This window comes from Peromyscus eremicus, chromosome 9 (genome assembly GCF_949786415.1).
Source record: "Peromyscus eremicus chromosome 9, PerEre_H2_v1, whole genome shotgun sequence".
NCBI lineage: Eukaryota > Metazoa > Chordata > Mammalia > Rodentia > Cricetidae > Peromyscus > Peromyscus eremicus.
This window is the reverse complement of record NC_081425.1, coordinates 80,016,022-80,043,930: the sequence shown is the minus strand read 5'-3', so window position 1 is coordinate 80,043,930 and position 27,909 is coordinate 80,016,022. Positions and strand designations below refer to the sequence as shown.

General features: G+C 43.7%; 1 protein-coding gene across 1 annotated transcript in view; it reads right to left on the bottom strand.

Annotated features, from left to right (window-relative positions):
- Lrmda (leucine rich melanocyte differentiation associated) overlaps positions 1–27,909 on the bottom strand; it is a 1,020,124-nt gene that overhangs the window by 181,996 nt on the left and 810,219 nt on the right. The window contains exon 6 of the mRNA XM_059273860.1: positions 6,191–6,281. Coding sequence (XP_059129843.1) covers positions 6,191–6,281 — 91 coding nt within the window. The remainder of the gene's footprint in view (positions 1–6,190; positions 6,282–27,909) is intronic.

Below are 27,909 nucleotides of genomic sequence, written 5' to 3'. Positions count from 1 at the left end.
TTGCTGTTGTTTACAGTGTTCATCTCTATCTGTCTCTCACATCTCTGGAGGGCTGGCCTAGAAATGTGGTAAAAATTAAAATAAAGTTAAAAAGTAAAAAAAAAAAAAACTCTTACTGGCCGAAACAGAGAGATTGCTTCCAAATCCTCCAACATCCCCAACCCTGCCAAATTGTAATGAGCAACTTCATCACCAAGCAAACCCTCTGAGCCCTGCTTGTTGTCATGGAGATTTCCTGGCCAACATGGCCCCACCCCAAACACCTGTCTACGCAGACTCTACCTCTTCACAAACATTCATTTAACTTGTATTCATTTCACTTGTTAATTTGATCCGTAGAAGCAAAGCATTGTATTTATGACTTCTCAGAAAATGTATCTTCTCAGATCTTGGGCTGAAAACAGCTTTAATAATACAAATGAAAAACAGTCCCTGTTTTTCTTTGCTCTTTTGGACAGCACCCTCTGAGCTGCTCCCAGAGATATATAGAAAGATCAACTGCTAAGCAGGAAATGCAATCCACATTTAGGAAATGGCAAATGATAACTAATTATGACATTTCCTATGTAAATCATGCTGTGATTGTCCTGGCAATTAATTCTAAACATAAATAGACCAAACACCAAGTTAAGGATGAAGATGTGCAGCCAATAACTGCGTCAATACAAACAGTGGAGATTGCCAATGACCAGTGAGGTAGGATGGTTTTAAAACTTTGGGCCAGTTCTCACATAAATTTCCTCATTCTTAGCTTTCTTTCTTTTGCATACAAAATCAAATGCTTAATGTGACAGGCAATTCTAGGACATTTTCAAGGTTGCATAAGTATCAAGGAGAAAAGTGATTGAGGGACACTGAGGGGACTTCCGGTAAATTCACAAAAATGTATATGCAGAAGAATCATAGTGACATCCTCAGTGTCATAGCTGTGGCATACATGAGATGATAGTGGTTAAGTCTGGTTAGGTTATTGGTTCCATCTGTACTACCCTCTTGTCAGGGTTTGCAGCTCACTGGAAATTACACTTCCCAGAATCCCCTCCGGTGGATCAGTCTGGGTTAGGGGTCATCCACGAAGAGACATTGTTGTAGGATTTGGAAATCTCAAAATGAGGAAGGGCAGAACAATGCACACAGTCATAATGTGTGAGGGTGCTTGCAAGTGAGTTACCAGAGTCATTTACCTGCACAGGTACTTCAGTCTGAAACCTCCCAGCAGAGGGTTCCAAGGTGCCCCTGAGGTCCTATGTAACTTTACTACAACCCTTTAAAGCCTCCAGCCTCCCTGCTGGTACCTCATGGTGGTTTGGGTACACTTAGCATTGGATATTTCCAGACACTACCTCTCTCTGTATATATTCCTCCATTTCTTTTGACACAGTGTCACAGTTGGCCCTTGGTTCATACATCCAGTGGGGATGAGGAAGGTCAGGGGTAACCTTGGAATCAAGGCACAGAGCTTTGGATAAATCATCTTGTGTCTTTACTGCTCAGTGACTCTGGCCAGCCTCTAATAGTTCTTGGCATACCCTTGTTTAATGGGGATGGTAATGTCCACTTACTCCCGTATATTGTAAGAGCAGATTGAGAACAACATAGTCTTTGATTTAAATAGAAATGGTTCCCCACAAGACACAACAGTCTACTCTATATTCATGTAGATTCTACTTCTGATAGCTACCACATAGACTGGCAGTGACTGTCATGCTGGAGGGTGTCCTGTCCACATAACTTATTTAAAGAAACCTTTATCTAACAAATGTGTCAATAATCTTCATAACGTGGTACTCAGTGAGGACACTACACCTAGGTTTCCGGTAGGTAACAGCAGAGATAAGGATACATAGCTCAACGTTTATCCCCCATACTCCAACAATACGCTGAAGTCTAGGCCAGTGCTCTGAGAGAAATATGAGGTGAGCGTCCTACACTCCTCCATGTTCCAGAACCTGAATCAGTCTGAGAATGAAACCTCTGCTTTGAGAGCATCTGTTCCAAGAAAATAATTGGGTTAGTTCCTTCAGTTCACCCCATCCCCCTCCCTACTACTAAAACATCAATGTTTGGCAAACACAAGATTAAATAATATTGTATTATTTAATATGATAATAAAATAATATTATTAAAATAATCATCCACTTTGAAGTTATGCTTGGTGGTTAAATGGACTCTGGCAATGAGTCAGCAGATATATGTCTCCCATCCTTGTTCCTTTGAGCTTCTGAAGGCAGCATGGGTGAGGGTGGAGGTGAACAAGGCCAGCCTTTCCACTGACTGTGCTCACTCTTGTCATCTCACAGATGTTGAAGACACCTACTCTTCCCCTAGGTTTCATGACTCAGTTTTTACTGAGCGGAGTCAACTTTCTATTACAGTAACAGATACCTGACACAAGTAATTTGGCTTACAGTTTAGGGGCCCTCAGTCCATGTTTGGCTGGCCTATTGTTTCTGAGCCGGATACGAAGCACAAACCATCATATCATGTCATAGCAGGTACACATGAAGAAGGCCCTCAGCTGGTAGCAAAACGCAAAAGAGAAGAGGAGGAAGAACTGTGGCTTCAATATCCACCCCCCTTGCAGGCACGCCCTCCATGATGTGATTTCCTGCCAATAAGCCCCACCACTTAGAGGCTCCACAACTCCTAAAAGGGTCACATGTAGCTAGAGTTTTCCTGCCTGACCCACAGTCAGGACAAATCTCTGACACCTGCCAGTCCCACAGCCATTCAGACCCAACCAAATAAACACAGAGACTTATATTGGTTACAAACTGTATGGCCGAGGCAGGCTTCTTGCTAACTGTTCTTACAGCTTAAATTAATCCATATTTATAAATCTATATCTTGCCACATGGCTCGTGGCTTACCGGGCTCTTCACATGCGGCTTGTCATGGCGGTGGCTGGCAATGTCTCCCTCACCCAGCTTCCTGTTCTCTCAATTCTCCTCTCTGTTAGTCCCGCCTATACTTCCTGCCTGGCCACTGACCAATCAGTGATTTATTTATTGACCAATCAGCAACACATTTGACATACAGACCATTCCCACAGCAGTCACAGGTTAGTGATCCAGCTTTGAACACAATATCCTTTGCAGGATAATGACCCAAACCCAGACAAATATATGGTGAGCATTATGGCCCCATGCTAGGCATTGTAGGTACAGACGCAAGAAAGTAGGAACAGCATTCTCTACTCCCCACAAAAGCTGGTATCTATAAAAAACTTACCAAACAGGAATGTAGGCAGTAGAATCAGAGAAGCCCCGCCCACACCCTGGAGATGTAGTATTTAATCCAATAACTAAAGAACTGAGGATTCTTTAATAGAAAGGAGGGAGGAGAGCTAGCCTTGCCTGTCACTGGGCTTTTATTCGGGAGTTTAAGACATACACACACACAGCATGGCTCTCACAGAAAGTAGAAGATAAACAATCACATTAGGAGCTGGAAAGAAGTATACTAGGGGCTCTCAAAAGAGAGAAAATGCAATGCAGCTCAAAGCAGGAAGTTTCAAGCAGGAAGTAGAAAGTTCTGCACATGCCTACTCCTATGATAGATGGTATCCATAGAAGTAACAAACAGAACAGTCCAGTCCCCCATCTCCTGATCATCCACCTCGGCTCAGTTTTTCTTCACGTTTTGCTACCAATCTTGAGACATGGATCCTGGGCCCATCAAATTCGACATTGGAAGTTACAGAAAAGGACAAGTGGAAATAGAATAGGCACAGGAAGGCAGCAATTTGCACATGAACATAAACGCCTCTCTGCCGGTTGTTGTAGTTGTTGATGCGGAAGAGAAATAGATTGAGAACTGGGTGGATCAAAACTGTTTTCAAGTTTCAGTTCGGACACTGTAGATCAGACATTTGGAAGGATTCTGGCAGGAGTGACCTAGCTTGCCTTCAGACTGTGCAAGGAGGCCCTTAGCATAGGTGCTCACAAGCCATTTCCACTAAAGAATTAATAACTGACATTTGAATGCTTTCTAACTTATAATAATGAACACTTAGAATGGTAGCCTTAAATGTAAAACCAGCATGGCATTAAGTTGTTTCATTTTGGGTACCAACACACCAAAGGCTTTCTCCATGTGGTTGTATGTAATTCAGGCCAAGAGGAAGCATAGTGGTTGCACCATCTCCTGAGCTAGACACTAAAACCACAGCCAGCCTTCAGGAACTGCTTTGGCTCTTTCTGTCTCCTTGTGACTATGCACCCAAAGAGCACTGTTACATGACACAGACCCTATTTTCAACACGCAACTTATGAGACCAGGAGTTCAGAGGACCAGGCAACAAGGACATTAAATATATGGGGCTATTCCTCAGTAAAACTGGTGTATCGCTTGTTAGATCCCTTTAGCATTTTCTACTTTACCCATTTTTTTAGGCTGTGATGTCATCCAGGAGTATTGGTGTATAGTCTATCCTTAGTAATTTTTGCACATATCAAATGTTATTAAAACTATTCCTAAAACTTGGACTAGAGATGTAGCTCATGAACAGAATATTTGCTTGTACATAGGATACCTGGGTTGGCTCTTCAACATCACAACACACACACATATACACACATACAAATACACACAGAGAGACACACATACACGTGTGCACATTCACACACACCTTCCTTTATTCCCCCCAAGGCTTACAATTTACTACTAAATTAACAGATGACATGTGACTCATTCTTGAGGAACCCCAGTTATCTCATAAGACCCTCCTACTGTAAAATCTAAATGTCATTGGTAGATACAGTATTTGTAAGCGGAGTTGGGGTCTTGGAGACTTCAGACTCCATTCAAAATTACTCAACAGCCTATAGAGTGCAATTATCCTTATCACAGTGCCAAAAAAGAATATACTGGTGAAAATCTGAAGCCGATTATAGAGTGTCTGCATCATTCCTTGTAGTAGTGTTAACTCCGTTACTCTTTCTCCTAATATTGTTTCTTCCTTGGGCATTCCCACCCAAGAGTCCCAAGAGAAGTGTTCCAGACCTTCAGGAGAGCATCCACTGGAGAGACTTGTTCATTCCCCTGGGACAGCCATATCCTGGCACCTAGTCCACCCAACTGAGCAAAACTGACTTTCCCAAAGCTGACACTTGATGAAGAAAATCACAGCTGAACTATAATGAGGTCAAAAGTCACGTATAGGAGAGTTCCACTGATACCCATATACCAGCCAATCCATACAAGTACAAGTCACGGATTCCTGAAGCTTGACGTGACTCTCTTAATCACTTCCTGCCGACTATTAATGTCCCAGTCACACAGCCCATAAGCTGCCACCACTACTGAAGCTCTTCCATAGCCTTTTATTCTACCCATACTGTGTCGTGAAGATGACCAAGAGAGCCGGTACCTGTTCGTGACCCCTGTGCGATTGTTACACTGGAGGAAGCTGTGTTTAAAGCACGCATTGTCCCTCTTCTAAGCTTGCCCTTATTTAACCTTGAAAGACAACTCGCAGTTAAGAAACAGAGATCTGCTCACGGGAGGATATACCAGTAAACACATCAGACCACATGGCCTCTTCTTGCCCTCAGCAGTTCCAGCTCAGCCAGTGATATATTCCTTGGGCCCAGAAGCTGCTTAAGGGACAAGACTTTTTCAAACGATATTCTACGTCAGGATTCTGCTTGCTTTTGAATGAACATGTCAGAGATGCAAAAGGATTTCAATACTAGAAGAATCACGCAAACCAAATTACGTTTTCAGGACCAGAGAAGCTGGAAGAAATCAAGGTTCTTTGGGAAGTTGCCAGGCAAACCAAAGTTCCTTTGAGATGTAATATAGAGTTCACTCTCTTTGAAATTACACATTTCAACTCTTACATTCCCACACATTGCTATTTTAACAAATACTACTGGGTTTCCCAGTGTCTCTCCATTACTATTACTGTATGGAATGGTCTTGTAAGTAATTGTTAAATACTATAATCTTTCTGTTTAAAGCGGGAGGTCATAAAATTATACCATGGGTTTATATGTCTCCCCTGCTTATCTGGGTTAAAATCTTTAGGTTTGACAGTACAGATTTCCCATCAAAAGCCTAAAAAAAAAAGTCACTGGGCTCCTTGTCATAGGACAGGCACAGTAAGGACCACAGAGCTCCAGAGTTCTGCACAGCCAAGTATCCGGGTTACACTCACTGACAGCAACAGAAGGCCGCAAGTTCCTACCTCGGTGACTGGTGAGCTCTCTGGATGCAGAAGGCAAGGGTGTGTACTGGAGGTGGTCCTCGGGAGAGGCAGCATCATCCCCACTGGAAGCCTGCAAGAAAAAACGCAAAATGTCACCATGGAGAAACACCAGACACCACCCACCGACCCTTGATTACTAAACATATTTCACTGGGATGTGAGTTTGGAGAATGGGATCCACTTGGGCCTTCCTCTACCTATTGAGATAGAATTCTAGTTAGCATGAGCATAGGCGGGTACAGCATTTTGGGGGTGCTTCGAGATAGAGGATTTGTTGATGATGTTGCAGTCGTCATTGTTGTTATGCAGAGCTGAAAGGAGAGGAGGAGAAAGAAGGGGGCTGAAGGCAGGACGTAATGTAGACTAATCCTGTTCCAGGCATGCTCCCAGAAACTGGGGCAGTGAATGCCGGCTGTAAGCAGACTCCTAGGGCCATCACTGAGGATGAGATAGCATAGATGAGGGAATCAGGACTGGCTTAGGTGGACCTAGTGGCACAGAGGCAGAAGAAAGTAAAAGCTATAGGACTCTGCATCTGGGCTGTGGGTTAAGCATAATATCAACCCTGGAGAATTCCCTCTGGAGTTTGAATTGGGAATATAACTTCAATATTTCAATATAGAATATTTCATACTTCACTGTTTGGGATATGTGTGGATACATAATGAGGTGCACTGAAGATGAGCCCCAAATATGAACATGGTATTATTTTTTTCCCTGTACATCTTACACACAGAGCCTACAAGCATGCCATATGATAGACTTAGTGTGCCTGCATTTTCTTCTATGGGGCCAGGAGAAGCTTCCACTTGTGGCATCAGGTTAGTGTTCAAAAGGTTTGGGTGTGCAGCTTGTGGGATTTTAGATGTTTGAGACTAGGGATGCTCAGTATATGTGAGGGTTAGCAATGAGGCATCATCGGCTGGAAGGTTAACAGAAAGTCGGACTCCATGATACAGCCTCCATGGGGGCAACCTCTATGACAGAGGGGAACTGGGCACCGATGCAGCTGTTTGGAGGGGGCGGGGCTTTCCCAGGCTCCTGTAAGTAACCCTTCACCTATTGGTGAAGAACATTGGTAGGGAAGCCCAATGTTCTCATTGATTTAAGGGGAAAAAAATCAGATTCCCAAAAGAAGATGGCGTATAGGACGGCATTCTGTTTTGTTTTGTTTTGTTTCTAATTGTACATCAGCAGTTTTTGATGGTAACAAATAACTGTGGCTTAGTTACTCTGTGGGGAACTGTGTAGAAGGCAGCTTGTGCCTGTGGTGTTAACCATTTCCTGAACTCTATGTCCTTGTGAACTAAGCAGAAAGAAATTATGACAGCTTTGGAGTGCACATGCAATGGTACCAATGGCCAATATGTCCCCTGAAGAGCCTGGTTACTTTGACATAAAGAAAGCATCACCATTATACTTAACTGAGATTTCTAAATTAAATGCAACTTTTTTTTTTAATATCCAAAAGAGAACATCTGCTAGAAGTGAAATCCGAAGCTTTCAACCTTTCCAAAAGCCCCTTGAAAAAGCAAATTTCATTAATGCCTCATTTTTCTTTCCAGAAGAAGAAATCCATTCTACGGGGTATGTTTACCCTGCTAGAAGCGGGCCTTCTCTGCAAAGAGATTACCTGTGCTACGGGAATCCGAACTAAGGGCAGATTAGACCTGCTTGCCACGAAAACCCTTTAAACTTCATTTCTGACATTTGAGGTGTTTGATTAAGCAGCTTTTGGGGCAGACTTACAGAGAGAGGTCTGAACAGAGCAAAATTAGAAGATCTGTCCCTTAGCGGGAGCAGATTTGAGGGAACACTTGTCCCCTCCAGCTGAAAGGCAAACATAATGAACACACAGGGCATTTAAAGCTTGGTCCAAGTGTATTGGAGCCAGACAGAGAAAAGTGTGGCCACAGAGGGAAGTGTTCTTAAAAGGCTTGCTACACCCATCCCTGAATACTTAGCATGCTGCAAGTATGTGGACGAGACAGAAATTTAATTAAAAGCCAAACCCTGCATCTGCCAGTGGTCTCTTCGTTTGGCCTCTGAGGTCTACTGTGGCTGACATGATACTTGAAACACAGTAACAGTGTTCTAAACATGGAGGCCTTTCTGTGCTTGCTGAAGGACAGATAAAGGGATAGGATGGGGACTGTCCAGCACACTTCCTCCATAGGTACCCCAGACTTTCTTTTCACCAGTGTTTCTGCGGCACCTCATCCTTAAAAATAAATAAATAAAACATGGATTCCCAACCCAATAGGAGTGCTGTGGTATGGAATTTTTAAACTTGGATTTGGGCTGTTGTTGATGATGTGATGAGCAGCTGTTCCTAAAACAACAAATCGGAAGACAAACTACCTTTCAGCAAATACCTCTGACTGTACAAGACATCAGATTTCTGTAGCTGAGAGGAAAGAGACTTAGTCTTGTTTTCAATTGTAGCGAGGACAAGAGTTTTGTAGCTGTGATTCAATGCCCAGCACTTAATTACTAGGCTTTTTTGGTGGGATTTATACAGCTCAGTGTTTCGGGAGATTCAACAAATCAAGATTCCAACTACCTGTTCTTCAGCTTGGCTTTTATCAAAATAAAAACCCCTGGGCCTTTTCAGTGTGATCCACACATGTGTTCTCCACATCTTATCCCCAGAAACACAACTCATAAAAGCCAGGTTAGCATGTGAAAGGAACAGACAAGAAAATTCCTTCCCTTTGTACATTATCTGCCAAAGGATAGAGAACTCACCTTGGACTTGAGGCAACACACACATAGCAACTTGAGTATGAGCTAACAGAGGCATAAGTAGGCAAAATGTGCATATTTTCTCTTATGTGTATTAAGAAGAAATGCCTACGGTAAGAACAAGGAAATCTGGACAAGCCTGAATCTCCAGGACCGTAAAGATCCTCCAACCTTTGATTCCTTGCCAGTTTTCCTAAGTGCCGATGGCAGAGATTTGTAGCTTCACATTTTACTTTTATCTCCTGTTAGAGGATATTTGCCATGTCTACAATAAAATATCAGTATTCAAGATGCATGAAGAATGTCCTCCAGTCAACAAAAATACATCCTAGAAGACAATGGGCAAAGGAAATGCCAGGGGTTTCAGAGAAGAGGAGACCCACACAGTCAATAATCGAGAGAGAATTTCATCAGATTTGCTAACAGGCCATGAGAGCTAAAACAGAATGTGATTCTGCCAGCCATGATATCACCGGACTTCATTTTCTCATGCTAGAGCACAGAGAAGGACATGAAGGCTGATCTCTCAGCCCTGCCAAGGGGAATGTGTTGCTGGTTCAAGTGACTTAGAGAGGTGGATGGCATTCCTGAGGATGACACCTGGGGTTGTCCTATTACCTCCCGATGTGCACATCTGCCCACTTGTACACACACACAAATAAAAATATAAGATTCATAAGCTAGAGAAAATTTCACCCACACGTCTGCAAATAGAAACGTGAGACGACTTTTATCGGTGCATTATTTCTAACAGAAAAAGCTGAAATAACTTAACAACTGTCAATGAGGAAAGAGTCAATGAAATAGTATATATTTATATGAAAGGCTAACACTTAGTGTTTAAGAGCAATAAGCCTGGTTTAAAATATCTTAATTCAGATAAGCCTAAAAATTTCTATGGAATGAAAGTGCAAGTGGCCAAATGATAAATGTTGCATGGTTTTACCTATATCCATATGTGCCCATTTGATTTCCTAATGTACAAATATCTCAAAATCATAGCAGATACTTATGAAAGTCATGAAAGCCCTTGCCTCTGCCAAGGGGCACAGTAATTAGACTGGCGCTAACTCAGTAGGTGTGCTGGTTATTTCTATTGATCAAAGAATACGTTTGACACAGAGACATATTAAAAATCAACATAGTAAAAATAACAGCTTTTAAATGGTGGCTATCTGTACCCTTAATGTTTAAACCTTTCCATACTTTTGAAATTTTTAAAAATTAAACATGAAAACTAACAATACAAAGACTCCCATGTCTAGTCCATGCAATCTTCTATCGAGATCAACCCCAAGTGATGTCCTAGCTCTTGTATAATGTAGACTAATATCATCTCTGGTTGTGATTGTGACAAATATGTCTCATTTGTACTTCTCATAAAGCTACCGAATATGACCCATAGAATGAACAAAAAAATCGGGTAAAAATGGCAAAGATGTGTTCCAGATTCCAAGACTTGAAGTGTTTGTCCCAGCCTTGCAGGAGACTCGCTGAAGATCTGCCCATGCACAGGGAGGGTCCCTTGAGTGTTCGTTCACCCATTCACAATCGGAGAGTCGCTAACAACATTTTAAAAATCACAGCAGTAATGGTTAATGGGCACTAACACATTGCTAAAGGCAATTTCCATCAAGCAAGAGGTGTCAGGTCCAAAGGAAGCTCCATTTTCCCAAATTTGGGCAGTCAAACAAAGGCCAGCCTTCCTCAGGACCCTGCCAGGCAGGTTCCCCTCTACTAAAAGGGCCCATTTCCCTAATCACTGGCAGAAAGGACAAATGGCAACCTGTGGTTTCTTAGCATACCAAAGCCTATGCCGGCTCCCTCAGTATGGCAAGTACTGGTTATACATTTCAGAATCTATGTTAGCATCCTAGCACTTCTCACCTCCTCTCCTACCTCCTACCCCTCCGCCACTCTTTCTCTCCTTCTCTCTCTGCTCTGCTTCTGCTTCTCACCCAGCCTGGTCCAGTTCACTGGCCATATTCAGCCTACTACTTTTCTACCTCTGCTCTGGACTCTTCCAGATGCCCCTGGCTGTTCTCTCTCTCATATCTACAAGAAAAACCTCCCCCCGTAATCACACCACAGAGCGGCCGGTTGTGTCATCAGTGTGTACGGGAGGGAGGCTGGAGCTCTGAGAACTCTGTTGGAAAAGGTTCAGTGAAAGTCCAGAACATTCTAGGAGAGACTTATAGAGTGAGGATCTCTAACAGTGACCACAGGAAATGAAGGTGCTTGGGTGACTATGTGACATTCAAGACCCTTCCCAATGAGCACTGTGACCATTGCAGCTCAGGGCAGACACTCATGATCATCATGGTACACACAGGGAATGCGATGCCGAGTACAGGAGCAGAGATTTTGCAGGCTCCAGAACAAGGAGGGGGCAGCTACAAAGTTGTTTAATAGCCACAAATCTCTGACTATTTTTCACAAAATACCATAGAAGACCACAGCTCCACAACTCATTCCCCATCACTCAGCTCAAGTGGAGTTCTTTGGTATGCTCACTCACCCCTAAATCATAAGCCACATAAAGTGATCCCGGGGCTGGGAAATTTGTCAGCCTCTTTCAAGTAGAAGTAATCTTCACTTCTCATCACAATTCATTCCCTGAAACCACAGCAGAAAGCTGACTCCTCTAAAAACATTTAGTTTTCTTCTCCAAAGAAAAAAGCACTGATCGTTTAGTTATCAAATATTTAGCAATCATCTACTGGAGGCCAGGCCTGTGCTGAGGATATCAAGAAAAACAAGATGAGGAACGCAGTTATATTCCTGGCATATCGAAAAATTACACCATGATTAATACGGGTCATGAAGAGTCATCAGCTCCTACCACGACTCTCATAAATACTCTAGTTTGACAGCTGCACATGGCAACTATAATCATGTCTGTATGTGTTTCTTATTCATGCTACAGGCAAGCTTTCCAAAGTACCGATACTAACTTTCTGAAATGAGCTGTATGCTCTTAGTCCTTGTACTCAACTTACTCCCAGGAAAACAAGAGAAAGCCAAGGCCTGATGGTTGACTAAATATGACACTTTAAAGTCAAAGATAAGGCTATAGTTTAGCAGTTCTCAACCTGTGGGTCATAACCCCCTGGGGGGGTCACATATCAGATATCCTGAATATCGGATATTTACATTATGACTCATAACAGTAGCAAAATTACAGTTATGATGGAGCAACAAGTAATTTTATGGTTGGGGGTCACCACAAGTGACGAAGGGTATTAAAGGGTCACAGCATTAGAAAGTTGAGAATCACTGCTATATACTGTCATTGTAGTTTAGCCTACACAGGTGAAAATAGGAAGATAAAGATCAAAGGAACATGTCACAGAAGTGAAGAGCCATCCTGAAGGCTGAAGCTTCCAGCCTTGTTTACAAGGGACACCACCATGCCATCTAGCTCGAAGCAAGACTTTCAACATCAGTGATGGAAGTATGGGATGGGGATCATTGACTACTTTGAGATGAGGAACAGTTAGGTCATACCAACAACAGAAGTCAAGAAAAGGAGTGGAATGAACCATTAGGTAGGGATTAGATTTTAACTCATGACTGAAAAACCAAGAGGGAGAGAAGAATCAGGCAGAATCTAGACACTTCGCTGAGAGAGGGTGAGGAGAGTAGTCCAGGTCCGAAGTGGGCAAAGAAGAGGTAGGAGGGCGATTGTGTCAAAGGCCTCTCTAGAGAATGAAAGCCCTTTGAAGCTAACTGCCTGAAGCATTCCAGTTGATTCTATCTGACCTACAGGGGCTTTAGTTCTGCCCGTAACCCCAGAGGGCATCTGGCTGGGAACAGCAGTTCACAAATATTTATGGGAAGGGAGGGAGGGGGTGGAGAACAGCTCCTGAAAGGGAAGAGCGGATGGTGGCTCCGGGTTTTTGTGAGCTGCTTCTTAATCAACTCATAGAATGAGAATCATAAAGAACTTCTCCATCTCCAGGGCAGTAGCTTCCAAAACATGTTTAGCAGCTGCTTATTCAAATGAATAAAGAAAAATGAAAAAAATCTAAATATTAAATAACAAAAAAACCCAGCAAATTTTCTTATGATGAACAACAAAAATATTGTAAGTACAAAGGAGACAGAAATGCACACTACATGTAGAAGCCAGAAAAACAACCTCTGGTGTTCTTCAGATACCATCCGGAGGTTTTTGAAGAGAGAGGACTACTGTTCACTGGCTTGGAACTCACCTTGGAGGCTGATCTGGCTGGCCGGGAAGCCTGAGGGGTCTGCTACTCCAGTCCCCAGTGATAGAGTTTCAGGTATGAGACAATGTGTTCAGGTTTGTTTAAATGTGTATTCTGGGGGATCAAACTCACATCCCCATGCTTGTAAGCCAAGCATCTTAACAGAAGAAGCATATCAGGAGTCAGAGACGGAGAAGACAGACCGGAAAGCAGGAGGACAAAGTGTGACATTGGAGCTGGCATTTCTTCAGCACATACTAAGAGTTTTTGAACTCTTTGGCTTTCTGATGTGCACGTTGTATCCTGTTATTAACCTCCTTTGAAAATTTTGAAAACTGAGACAAATAAAATATGGAACCCATCCAAGGCAATGTGGCTCACAAGTAAATCCTAGGGAGAGAGAACAAGTTGGACTGACCCCAAACTAAACTGTTCCCCGTACCTACACCCTTTCTTGGAGGGAACCTTCAGAGAGTATGAGCTCCACCTTCCTGGCTAATGTACCACTCCGCCTCCATCAATGGCCACTGGCCCTTTTGCTACAGTCTCATGTGTAGACCTCTGGAGCTTACAGTCTTAGAAGCCAGGTCCTAAATTAACAGTGAATGTCTTATAGCACCTACAAAGGCAACTCCTCAGAGCACTGAGAAAGGATTATCAATAAAGAGGACTTCATTAATAGGATGGGTGATTTTAATAAAAGGAGAACATCCTATTTAGAACCAACCATAACCTACCCAACGAAGTATGATGGAGTAGTGGTCGGTACTGCAGCTTGTTAATTCTTGTTGTGGATCTCATTTGTGTAATACACAGAAGCTGGAGCACAGTCGGAATGGAACCTTCATGTGGTATGCATATCATATTTCTTGAGAATAGTTATGTGCCAGGCATTTTATAGACATTCTTTCATCTCTCTCTTTATAGCCCAGGATGCAGTGCGCCTCTTATAACCATTTTACAGATAACACAACTGAGATTAAAGATGGGGCGGACTATTTACCAAATAGCACCCAGATGGCACGTGAAGAGTTTGGAAGTTTGAGCAACACATTCTGATTTCCAGGGCCGGACGACAGCACTCGACAGTGAACCTGATATTCCAAGGTGCCTGAAAAGACATATCCCTGGGTTTACTTGGTATGTATAGGAAAGCAAGTGCTATATCTGTAGTGAGCTACAGTTCAACCTATGCAAAACACAACAGTTTTATATAGAGATAGATAAATAAAACTGCCATCTTATCTAGCAATAAAATGATTAACAGCACTATGAAGGCATAGGAGTACTTCAGATCTGTCAGGCCTTGGAGGATAATACGGAGTGGTTTGCTGGACTCAGCCTTTGCCAACTCATACAAGGCAATGGCAAGTTTTCACAAATGTTTTGGGGCCACTGTGAAACAGACATTTAAACTGAAATTTTCATTTACCTACAATTGAATACTTTATCTTAACAGCTGAGGTAAAGCGGAAAAATTCATCACTTCTTAATTCTATCACAACATTTTACTATTATTTATGCTCTTGAACTTATCTGGGTCTGTTGTAGCTATCTGATAGTCTCTCTCTTCCCAGTTCTCCAGTGGCATCACTTTGGAGTCTCAGTGTGGGTTAGCATGGCAGACTTGGAAGAGAAAAACTACAAATGGTGCAGATTAGGGCTTGATGTACTGGCCTGCTGCCTTCCTAAATTTAAGAAGGCAATGGAGGAGATATTAACGACACAGGTTAAACACAATAGGGTGCTGTATCTATATCCATTAGTTATGAGTAATACAAAAAAAATCTGAAGAAATAGCCATCTGATACCCAAAAGCCATTTCCAACTTGGTAAAGTAGCGGCTGGCATTGATGAATGAGTAACGCTGAGATGTGCTCATTAAGATAAAGGACTAAACAGCAAGCTGCATGCCTGTCAGGGGCACTCTTGTTATCAATTACAACCACAGATAGAGGCAGCAGATACCAGAGTTGGGCCCAAATCATTCAGAGCAGCTGAGAGAATCAAGTAGCTGTACAAAAATTACAGTAGAATATTAGATACTTAACTTCTACCAGCTGTGTTATATCTATCTGTTAGGTAAATTACAATATAATGCATGTATGTCTGTATACGTGTGAGATACTCATACATTTTACACAGAGGCCTTGTTGCTAAGCATTCACTCCTATACCATTATATACAACTTTTATCCAGTAACATAAAAAGCATGTTGGAAAGAAAACAACAACAACAATAATAGTACAACTAATTAAGCTTCAAGGATTCTACCTTGGACTGAACCAAAGCTTGCATATGGTCTTCTACATTGTCTCTGCTCAATGTTGCAAGATTTAGAGCTAGGGTCCATTTGGCTGTGTGATTTTAGGCTTTTTACTTAAATTCTTTAGGTCATAGTTTTCTTGACAGTAAAATACAATGATAAAATAGTTATAAGCAGGAGCAGGAGGAAGAAGCCAAGATACAGTAAATATTTCTGGGTACTTTGTGCCTGGAACTGTGTTCAGCACTTTCCAAGTATTCATTCATTCGGTCTCCAGCAGGACTCTACAGTTATAACTCCCAGTCTGGTTTACTTTCCAAGTATTAATTCAGTCTCCAGCAGGACTCTACTGTTATAACTCCCAATTTGGTTTTATAGATGAGGAAGCTGAAAACCAGCCAAATTAGGAAATTTAACCAAGACCTCACTTAGGTTCTTGAGTTACCATAAGTGCCAGAGCTGAGGCTCAAATCCAGGCAGTTTGGCTCCAACGGCCACTGCCTGGACTGGTGAAATGCCGTGTATACTCTTCCCAAGAAAGGTCAGTGTCAAAGGAAGAGGCACTGATCTCCATTACCACTTGTGAAATACCACCCTTTTGTTTGTTTGTTTTTCTCTGACTTTGTACGCCTACAACCAGATTCAACGATTTCTAAGAGAGTAACACACACAGCTTTTTCTCACCCTTCACATCAGTCACGGGGTCTTGCGGAAACACTCCATGAATCTACTTTACTTCTCACTTAATGAACAGCAAAGTATAACTGGAGTCCTTCTGAGGGTAAAATCAGTGAGACGCACTCCCCCCCCCCAACCTGGCAACCAAACTTGGTCTACAGATGCACTGCCTAACCGCGAGGTTTTAGCCATCTCCAGCCAGTCACCGGCAATGGCATTTCCCATCTGGCTCTGTAGGGCTGTCGTAGAAATAATATTATGTCATGGTACTCCTACCGGCTTGATTTATTTTGGCTTAGAAGGAGGAACTTGCCTCATGTGTCTCTCTTCCTCTCACCGAGGTTTTTATTTTTATTTTTCCCCCTTCTTCTCAAGGGCTGAGGGTCAAGTTCTGTCCTTGGAACCAAAGTAGTTTTCCAAAATGAGGTGAAGCCAGCTCGGTCAGGCTGGGCCAGATCTGCTGTCAGAGCCCTTCCCAAATACATCAGACCTTCTGCTTGTAAAAATAAATTGATACCAATGCACAAAATTTATTAGGAGATGACAGCCCGGTTCATAATGGAAATATGGAGAAAACATCATCCTTCAAAGCTGACAGTTTATCCATCATGCCTCAGATTCCTGAGATAGAAGCAGACGCTGTCACATGCAATCCGCTGAGGACACGTCTTCTTGGGTTTCCTTATGACAGGAAACTGAAATAATCCAGAAGAAGGGAAGGACTTGTACTGCCCTTAATGTGCTTGGCCATATATTTTCAGCATTACAGAAGGACCATGTGGCCAAGGCAGTGAGTGATGGCGGAAGTCAGGCAGTTGGAACCCTCAAAGGCCTCTCCTTTTCTCTCAGGGGCAGAGGTCACAGAGGGCTCCGGGCCTCTGTGAGTGACATCAGTGCCCTGCTATGCATAAGCAAAGCCAACAGGTGGCAGAACAGTCCTGAGGACCGTCCATAGCTGGCTCTGACGTTTGGGGACCAGGTCATCTTGCCCTACATAATCTGCTCAGATTTTTATATCTCCTGATAAACTTGAGACAATTCAAAAGAGCCATTCTAATGGTGGATCAATGCAAGAATGTTTCTGGGGATCACAAGGGGCCTGATTCTCTGAAAGCTTAATGAGGCAGCCCGCTGAACCTTGCATGAAATAATTGTGTGCTGTATTCAAAGCTCTTTTGGAAAATATAACTGTGGTAGTAAATTAGGATGATATGAACATGGCATTGGAGGAGAAAAACTTTTCATTGCCAGTTTTCTGAGATTTAAACATATTTATAGTTCAGACTTCATTCTTTAGAGGTTTAACTTAAAGTTATTTCAGCTAGGAAACTTTTAACCAATTTATTTTTGAATATTGATTGTGTACTTATTTATTTGTGTATGTGTGCATGTCTTCATGAGTTTATGTGAACCATGTATGAGTAGGAGCCTATAGAGGCCAGAAGAGGGCATCAAAGCCCCTGGAATTGGAGTTACACGTAGTGTGAGCAGCCATGTGGGTGCTGGGAACTGAACTCAGACCCTCTGCAAGGGCAGTAAGTGCTCTTAACCACTAAGCCATCTCTCTTGAGCCTCTAGGAAGCTTTTTAAATGAGATGCTTTCAAACCTTTCAAATGAAGATTCCTTACAATAAAAGAAAGCTATCGATAGGAAACAGAAACCTAAACAAGGTAAGGACAGCCTAAATGGCCTTTTAGTCTATTTTTAAAAGATTTATTTTTTTCCTCTGTGTGTGTGTGTGTGTGTGTGTGTGTGTGTGTGTGTGTGTGTGTGTGAATGTATGCCATGTGTGTCCAAGGAGGGAAGAAGAGAACTTTGATCTCTCAAAGCTGGAATTGTCGGTGGTTGTAAGCTCCAGAGGGAGGTTCCGGAATTGAAGGAGGAGCCTTTCCCGGAGCAGTGAGTGCTCTCCTCCATGGAGCCATCTTTCCAGCCCTCACCTTATATTTTTAATCCAATCTTTATATTAGGGGGGAGAATCTTCTTAATGGTTCCATTTAAATGTGAATGAATAATAACTGGGTGTAGAAGCTCTTGCCTGCAAACCCAACTTTGGTAAATTGATGGAAGGGGTGTGGTTAAAAGTTCAAAGCCAGTCCTAACTATACAGTGAGATACATCGATATCAAAAAAACCTATCACAGTGGGTGTTGGCGAGTCACCTCGGTGGGTAAAGACACCGGCTGCCAAGCCTGACAAACTGAGTTCAATGTCCACAGGGACTCACATGCTAGAAGTTGTCTTCTGACCTCCATATGTACACCACAGTACGTGTACAGACACATGCATGAGCATACACAGCCATAGACCTAAATAAATGTGACTCTCTAAAACTTATTAGACAGATACTTACACATCGACACTTGCTGTGGCGCTCCTCACAGTAGCTAGGCTATGAAAACAGCCTAGCTGTCCAACAACAAAGGAAGAGGGAAAGAGAGCATGGAGTGTACACACAACTGAACTTTTTAAGCCGTCAAACAGAAGGAGGTTAGATCGTTAAGGGCAAATGGACATAACCGAAGTAGTCTCAGAAAGACAGATGTTGTGTTTTCCCTCATTTGTGGATCCCAGAGTTCGTACAGATGCAGACAGTCATATATGTACAGATGATACGGAAGAGGAAGTGGAACCAACTGGGGGAATAAACAGGACCAAGGGGAGGGAGGAAGGAGGTGAGAAAGGGGGTAACAAGAGGCTATGGTGGGAGGGTTCCAAGTACACTGTCCACTTCCATAGAAATCCCTCTATGACTCAGAACTAGGTACAGTGAAAAGTAACCAGACTAAATTAAAAAAAAAAAACCAAAAAAAAAAAACCAATGACTAAGGTACAAAGGCTCTTTGCTTGATATCAGTGACTGACTGGTTAAGTCACGGCGACCATCAGTACAAACAGTTTTGTATTGATGTTTGTACTCATCTTTGCTGTGTGCTGTGGATCTGAAAAGGACATGTGTACGCTGTGTGCTTCACTTCACTCCTCAAAACATATCCCCGAGAACAGCAGGGGAATCATGCCACGTCATGGTTAAGTCCTTATTCATAGGTATCAGTGCTGAAAATATGCAAGTGGATCTATAATTCTGAGACCCCCCAGATCCTTCAAATATTCCATCTCTGAATAAGGCAAATGAACTTCTAATTGTTTGTGTTTGTTTCCACCAACCTTCTTGAGTCCCTGTTTTAAGAAAGGCCTGAAACTCTGTTGACTTCGCATGTCCAAACTAAACAGAGCTGCCTTTCCCCTTGGCTTCCTCTGTGAGCACACGCCAGCATGACTGAACATTCACCCAGAGTTTATTTCAGCGTTAGTGGGAAACAAGCCATTTTTCAGTTTGATGAATAGGATCAGTGTCTGCCTTTTAACCAAAAATGTGACCTTAAATGTGATGGATCTCACCAGAAGGCACATTTTCAAATTATTTTTCTATTGGAAGTTTATGAATATCGTTCCCCAAATTATTGTGACAGCTGTGGGGTGGGTGCTGTATCGCAGACCGAGCAGCTCAGGCCCAGAACTCAGACCTCATGGAATGGGGCGCTAACTTCTGAAATGAGAAAAGGTACAGGAAAGAAAGCAAGAACCACCCCCAGAGGGAGGAAAACAAAACACAACTCTCTTGAGCCTTAAGCAACAGAGGACTAGCCCTGTAAGGCAGCTGAAATCTTGACTTTTCTGCTGCCACCATTTTTGTTTCCAGATCATTCTAAATTGGGGCAGAGAAGGCTGAGATACTGACAGATTCTCCAAGAGGACATCTGATATATCTTCCTTATTAAAGATGACAGAGTATAATTGATGGGCCTGGTGCCTCGCCAATTCCAACTTTCTTCTTTTGAGAATGCTGTTTAATGCGCGGACATTATTTTTGGACTACTGAACGCCAGAAAATAATGAGCTGGCATTCAGCTTTGGTGAATAAGACCCTGAATTTTCATCTAAAAGCAGTTTTGAGTTATGGCTGTAGATAAGGTGTAACTGTGCACGGGAATTTTATCCATGTTTCTCCCATGAATCATGAATGAGGGAAAAAATTACAGTCTAAATTGCACTTAAAAGGAATAAAGTCTTTTCATGTCATACATGATTTATCAAAATGATCTCATTTTAAGGGGACTGTGGTGTATCTTGATTAATCACATTAGGACGCGTGATGAATGGCCTCTTTAATGGTAACACAGAATTTATTGGCAGCATCCCGACTGGAACCACTAGGGTAAGAAGTAAAATATACAATAGATAGCTAATGCAGATAGGGCATCAGTACTGCCCTGACTTGTTTTAAAATTATACCCAGAGCCTCAGTTGCCAGGACACTGTGAAACCCAGCAGAGGAGGAGAAACACGCCTCACTCACGAACTTGGGTAGTACGGTGAAGCCAGTCGGCCTTCTGTAACTTGTTGCATGGTAAGTACAAATCCCTTGGCTCGACCATAACCAAGGTGCTGTCTGTGTAAACGTGTTAAACTTGGTACACTCCCAGCAGCAGCAGGGGGACACTGTCTTTGGGGACCAGCGTTCTTTGCGCTATCTCCCTATTTCAATATCCTCTTTACATTTCACTTTAATATCCTAAATGCTCTTAAAAAAAAAAAAAAGTCGGCTCCTGCTAATTTCCTCCAAGGCCGACAGATCAGAGGCTTGCCTCGAAGTATTCCTTTAGTGCCCAGGAGACCCCCTCATAATCCTGCTGCTTGTCTGCAATTAATCCTCTGAGCTGCGACATTATTATTGCCACCACCCACAGACAGAGGAAGCTCCGACCCACTGGACTCTGGCTCCTGAGGAGGCTTCAAAGGTGCCAATCACACCCGCCTCCCAAAGGTGCCTGCTGTCAGCCTCAGAGGTTCCATCCTCCCCACTGATCAAACATTCTTCCTCAGAAGATTAATTCAGAGTCCCCGCCCATTTCCTCCCATATCCTCTTTCCCTTTTCAGTTTACCCAATGATCCATCCTGGCCTCCAAAAGGGAAGCCACGGATAATAGAAGTCCTTTCAAAACAAAAGCTGGGCAGAGGCAAACTTAAATCCCAGCTGTTATCAACTTAAAAAAAAAAAAAAAAAAAACATTTAAACACCTTAAGGCAGGGAGGATTAGGGCCTGGCCTGAAAGGCCATTCTTTGATCAAAGACCCCAAGACTTTACACAAACAGAATCACAAGGCGATGGAGGGCACTCTGAAGGCAGAATTGATTTGTTGGATTGCAGGGTTTGGGGCTGGTATAGAAGCCCCACACACACTAGTGCTCTTCAGTCCCCGGGTGTGAATCTCCAGGCCTGGTGACTTAGAAATCATATATGTTTTCCTTCCTATGTCTCAATTTAAGCCGTGGCTTACAGCTTCAGACACAGCTGTGGTGAGATGGAGTGGGGGGAAAAGGAACACGAGAGGACATGTTGGCTGTGTCTGATATACCTCAGGGAAGGTGAGGAAAGAAGAAAGCCACCATTGTCCCTGGGGTGGAGCAAAGGTGCCATCTCCAGTCACTTAGCAGGGAGTCGTTTCCAGAGATGGAAGAAATATTGGGAGGAGAATAGCAGTGCCTCTGAGGGCCAGCAGCTGTCCGCCCCTTCCTATCTGTCAGGACCAGAGGGCCAGGACTGATGCATAGAAAGAATTAACATGAAGGATGAAGGAATTACTGAAAACCAACATTCAGATCCAGGAGCACGTCCTTAAAGGAAGGAGGTGAATGCAGAGGGTTTTTGTTTGGCGCTTTGGAAGTTTTGTAGAGAGACTGACAATAGTTTTTTTTTTTTTTCTTTTCATAGTACAAAAATAGAAGTTACGCACACTTAAGAACTGTTGATGACTGTGTCATCATGGCAACCCGAGTGGGTTACATGGCCTCCCATGTCCAGCAACCCAGGAGAGAAAAGATCACTGTTTGGGTCATCGTCAGTGAACTCCAAATCAACGTGCATCAAGGAAATTAGTTTCCAGGAAAATCTGGAAATCCATGGTCTGTTTGAGTTGCATGCCCATCTCTGAGAAACTAAGCCCTGCTCCAGTGAGATCTCATGGCTGGGAGTAGTGACTGCCCTGCCCCAGGATACAGATGATTAGGAGAGGATGACACAGTGGTTCCCCAGAGGTACATCTAACTGTTCAGAATCTAGTGTAATGAACACCAAAGAGGCCAGAAGAGCAAGTTCCCCTGCGACAGACAGCCTTTTACATAAGGCTTTCGAGTCCCTTCCTGCAGCCCAGACATTGAAAGCATCTTATTGTCATATTTGGACCACGGAGAATCCGTTGTACAATAGGCCAATCTTCAGTCTTCCACATCCAGAAAATACTTCCCCACAGCCCTTGCACAATTTTATACTTCCCAGGCTCTCAGTCACAAACAGCTTTAGCACACAGTTCTTCTTTAATACACTTGGGGAGCTCATAGAAGATTGAAAATGGAAATAGTCATTTAAAGGGAACAGACGAGGGAAGGGAGGTAGAGTAGCTGCTTAGCTCAACATGAGAAAGAGACCAACTACGTTAAGAACTGAATCTCTAGACACACACACACACACACACACACACACACACACATACACACACACACACACGCATACACGCACGCACACGCATGCACACGCACACTGAAATTCAGCTCAGCTTACTTTACGTCAGTCAGACATTCCATGCAGGGTTTAATGGTTAATTGGCAGGCACTGAGCAGCTTGCACATACATCCCTGGAGCAAGTCAGTGTTGTCGTTCTGTCCACACTAGGGACAGATAACACAACAGAACACATGACAATGGGAAAGAACAGCCCAGGGAACTCCCTTGGGGTGGTGGGGGAAACATTCTGAAAAGTCCCTTTTTTGTATAAAAAAATAATCAACGTAAACCTCAAATGTCTAGGGAAATGGTTTCTAAAGTACTCCATTCTCAAAGGCATGTCCCTGTCATTCTGCCCCCCAGACACACACCCCTCCTACTTCTCCAGCCTTTCTTAAAGAGATTCAAGGATACATCCTCTGATTGAACTCCAAACCCAGGGCCATTGATTAAAGTCTTCGTGGTCAAGGACCACAGGTCCTGGGGCACTTAGAAGGGTCCCTGATTATCTTAGCATGTATGAGAGAGGAGTTGAAACTGGGATCCTAGCAGATGCTGGACCTCTTACAAAATATAACATGTATATCCTGGTAAAGACTCAAAGGAAACAGGCATGGTTTAGACATTTAGCAGTTTCTACTATGGCAACCCAGGGTGGACAATGTAACACAAATTTCTAAACAGTCTTATTAATAAAAAAAAATCCCAAAGCCAGATATTGGGGTGAATGCTGAAAGATCAGAGAAACAGAACAAGTCACAGCCAACCTCATCTTGCCAATTCCTCAGCCGATCCTGTTTCCACAAATCCTCAAACTGAAAGCCTCTGAGTCCTCACCGGAACAGATCTCAGCTGAACTGCTCAAAAGCCTTCTAGGAAATCCTCAGCCCAAGAGCCTATGAGTCCTCACCCAAAAGGGTCTTAGTTGAACTGCTTAAAAGCTTCCAGTTCCTGGTCCTCATGCCTTATATACCTTTCTGCTTCCTGCCATCACTTCCTGGGATTAAAGGCGGGTGTCCTTCCCAAGCGAAGACATGAGATTTCAAGTGCTGGGATTAAAGGTGTGTGCCACCATGCCTGGCTCTGTTCCTAGTATGGCCTTGAACTCACAGAGATCCTGAGGGATCTCTGCCACTGGAGTGAGAGAATTAAAGGCATGTGTGCCATCACTGTCTGGCCTCTATGTCTAATCTAGTGGCTGTTCTGTTTGCTGATCTCCAGGTAAGTTTTATTGGGGTGTACAATATATCAACCACAGGACCATACCCAAACGTTTGATTAGGCTGCTAAACCGTCCTATGCTAGAACTACCCACATGGCCTGTCTACACTAGGACAGCTAAACTCCGAAGTAGCCACATGCAGCTTGATATTCAGGTCTAGAACTTTCAAAGGACCACAAAATAGGAGGATATACGCACAAGTATTGATTGCATGGGGGAGGGGAGAGATACAGGTGCTGACTGCAAACACAGCCACGCTTTGTGAGAGTGCTATCGGTCCCTAACTTGTGAACTTCTCTAGATAAGGACTCCACCCTTTTAGACAAAGGCACTATAACATCAAGCATTTACTTTTGCACCATGGCTTTTTAGTACTCAATCTTGTTCTTCCCGTGGAATAGAATCAAGAAAATGGTAGCAAATGGTTTCAAAGATAAAGAGTTGCTTGAAAATAGCCTTCAAAATAGGTTTTTCCCTTCAATTGTTAGTGGGTAACAATTGATCACAAATGCACAAAAAAGTATTCTGTGTGAGTTTGAGGCCAGCCTGGTCTACAGAGAGATTTCCAGGACAGGCTCCAAAATGGGGGTGGGGGGGGGCGGGGAGGGAGGTGTGAAGAAGCGTTCTGGAAAGAGGCGGTCTTGATTTGTTCCATACTATCAAGAGCTGTTGACTCCCAAACTTCCATTCATCTAAACATGTATGTATAAAGCTGTTTCCTTGAGATAGACCAGATCTAAGGAGCTGACTCCAGCTTGGGAAAGGACCAAGTCTCAACACGATGAAGTCGGCCAGGCAGCATTTCTACTCATTCCTACAACTTCATTCTTCCTGTGGCCAAAGAAAAATGGAACGGTGTTTCAAAGCCGTATTTCCTAAAGCAACACCACCATGTACTTCTCCAGTCTTCAGATCTGGAATACACCCTGGGACAGTGGGAGGCTTGGAGGCTCCCCTTGTGAGCAGTTCCATTCTAGGATGTATGTGGTGCTTAAGGAAGACTCACCGTCAAACATAAATGAGAGAGAAGGAGAGAAGGGAGGAAGAAAACCAGGGAGAGGAGGGGTGAGGTTCGGAAGTCATTTTCTTCCGATCACTTTTCCATTCAGAAAAACCATTCTTAAATATTTTTCCTGACCCGATTCTACTGTCTCGACTGCATTTTGCTATAGCTACAGAACAGGGAGGGCCTGTATGCTCTTTCCCTTTCATTCACACTCGGGTTCGGAAAGGTAAACATGGCCACCAAAACCCAAGGCACCCTTCAGCAAGCTGACGGGTTTAGACTGCAACTGCACACTCTGTTGTCCAGAGAGGCTGATGACACAGTGTGGCAGGAAATGTGTGTGTGGGGGGGTGGGGGGGTGGAAGCCTGCGTGGTGGCAACAGACCAAGAGAAAAAGGACACTGAAAAGATTTATTTGGGGACTACAGGCCCTGGCTCTGGTCCACAGGAAACTAATTCCACTGTGTTTTCTCCACAAGCCCCTCTTCCACACTTGCCTTCCTTTACCAGAGAACGCCTGCAGTTCAGTGACTGGGGTGAACATGCTCAGAGAGAACTCAGTTTGCAGCTAGGGATGGAGCTCAGTCGGCAGAGCGCTTGCCTGGCATGCATGAGGTCTGGGGTGCCATCTCCAGCACTAAATAAACCTGGTGTGGTGGTACATGCCCATCATCCCAGCACTTGAGAGGTTGTTACAGGAGGATGAGAAATTCCAAACCATCATGGCTACATAGTGAGTTTGAGCCTAGCCTAGGATACAAGACATTCTGTCTCAGGAAACAGGCAAACGACAGAGAGGACTGAATTCTTGGCCTACCCCCATAAACGTCCTGGCTGAAGCGATAATCCTTAGAATGTTCCTTTAAAACAGAAATCTGACAAAGTTGCTTTTCTGTTTAAAGCAGCGTGTAATGTTTGGCCTGAGTTTTAAGCTTTGAACATAGCCAGCAAGGCCTCAGGCCACAGCTTCTCCTGCTTCTCAGGCCTCACTCTTGCCTTGTTCCCCTTACTTGGCAAGCCAGAACCTGTCTGGTGGTCTTTCTGTTCCCTCAGGTGCTCAGTCTGCCACCTCAAGAGATCTTCCCAGTATAATCCCTCTCCCTGACCCTTTCTCTCCAGCACGTCCTGCCTTAGCCATGGTCCTCCATGAGACAGCAAACACTTCACACATTAGGTCCCACAATTCTCAAAAACTGACTCATAGTAATTTCTCAGTAAATTCTTGTCAGATGGTAAAAATAAATTTATTTAATGCTAAACAAACACCATTCTTCAGTCTCAAGGGTTCAAAGTAACAAAATGTTCATATCAGACTTCCCAGTCACTGTCCACACTGTAAAGGAAACATCCCCTTTAGACCCCCGGATGCTTATAGAGTGGCGCACACAGGGCACTCTGCCCACAGTTCCTCATGTACAGGCTCTTCTCAAGCAGAGCCCTGTTGATTCTTGCTGTATGCAAGGGCTTAAGTTACAGCACACACTTTGCCAAAAGGAGTCATCCAGAGGTTGTTTAGAACAAAAGGAAACTTCCTTCCTGGGGTTCAGTCTGATCCACAAGAGATAGAAACAAACCAGAGCTTGGAGCTTCCACGATGCACTTAGAGTCATCAGGCTGGGCTTGGGGCTCCTGCAGGAGGAAACCCAGCTTCCCACCGGAAGCGAGGCAGCACACAGGCCCCTTAATTGGGCCTGCCTTTTGTTAGACTCTGCGCTCGCTCCTGCAACCTGCGATTTTTTGATGAATGCGTCATAAAAAGTTTAATCCAAATGAAGACTGAAAGAGTGCAGGGAAGCATTCACGAGTCACTGTCCCGATCCTCTAAAGACAGGAGAACAACGGTCCTAAGGGCTGTCGTTATGGATGAAACCTGGTTGCGGGGCAGCCCTCCGTGTTGAGCAGCTCAGTCAGCAGAAGGGGGAGCTGTAGTGTAATCTATTTGGGATGTAAATCTAGAGCTGGCCATGCAGCGGATTAGAGTCTTCGGCAATACTAAACGTCCTGTTCTGTTCGGAGCAGGTCATTAACAGGACTCAGAATGGTGTCACGAAAGAAATGTGAACATTAAGAAAGCCAGATCAGCAGAGGAAGGCGAAGGTGCAACCCTACCCCATGGGGAATGAGGCCCCTGTAAAGGGAAGATGTGTTTATACAGAAACATCGGAGCCAAGTGACTGTATTAGCTTCAAGTGACAACTCACAGAGATGAGCCTCTTACAACAGTGAGAGAGGGGATATCTTGCCATGGAAGAAATGAGGGATGGAAGAGGAAAAAGCGGAGAGACAGAGAGAGGGGAAAAAGAGGAACAGGGGAGAAGGAACAGGAGAGGGGAGAGGACAGGAGAAAGGCGGCGTCAGGGGAGAGAGGATGGAGGGAAGGAAGCGAGTTCAGGGCCTGCTGTGCACGCCTGTGTACAATAAAGAAGGTTTCACAAATACACAGTGCCGGACACATGAGTGCTGGAGGAACGCTGCTCCATTTGGGTTGAACTTGCACAGAAAGGGGACAAAAGACTGAGAACACAGCAGCCCCTAGCTTCCCGGAATCAAGCCAGCTGGTGCCCAGGCTTTATTTTTCTGACGAAGTCAGGTGTTCATGCTGCCAAAGGAGTTTTCCTTTTTCCCTGACTCCAGCCAATTCCTGTTTTCTTCAACTGGAACTCCCCAAGACTCATCAAAACCACCATTTAATTACTTCTCTGAGAGAGAGAGAGAGAGAGAGAGAGAGAGAGAGAGAGAGAGAGAGAGAGAGAGAGAGAGAGAGAGAGAGAGGAGTGTAAACATGACTCCTTTTTATCTCCCGATACATCTGGACAAGTAGACAATGTGCTAAAACAAAATAAATCTGCCCTGACAGACACATCAAAGGGGCTTGCAGCTACTTACAGCACAGGAATGCAGTTGCTAAGCATCGGCCAACGACTTATCAGTCCTTGGAAGAAATGCTTTTTTCTCCCTTTGAGGGGGGTGATGAGGAAAGTTAGAGAGTGGGAACCAGCCTT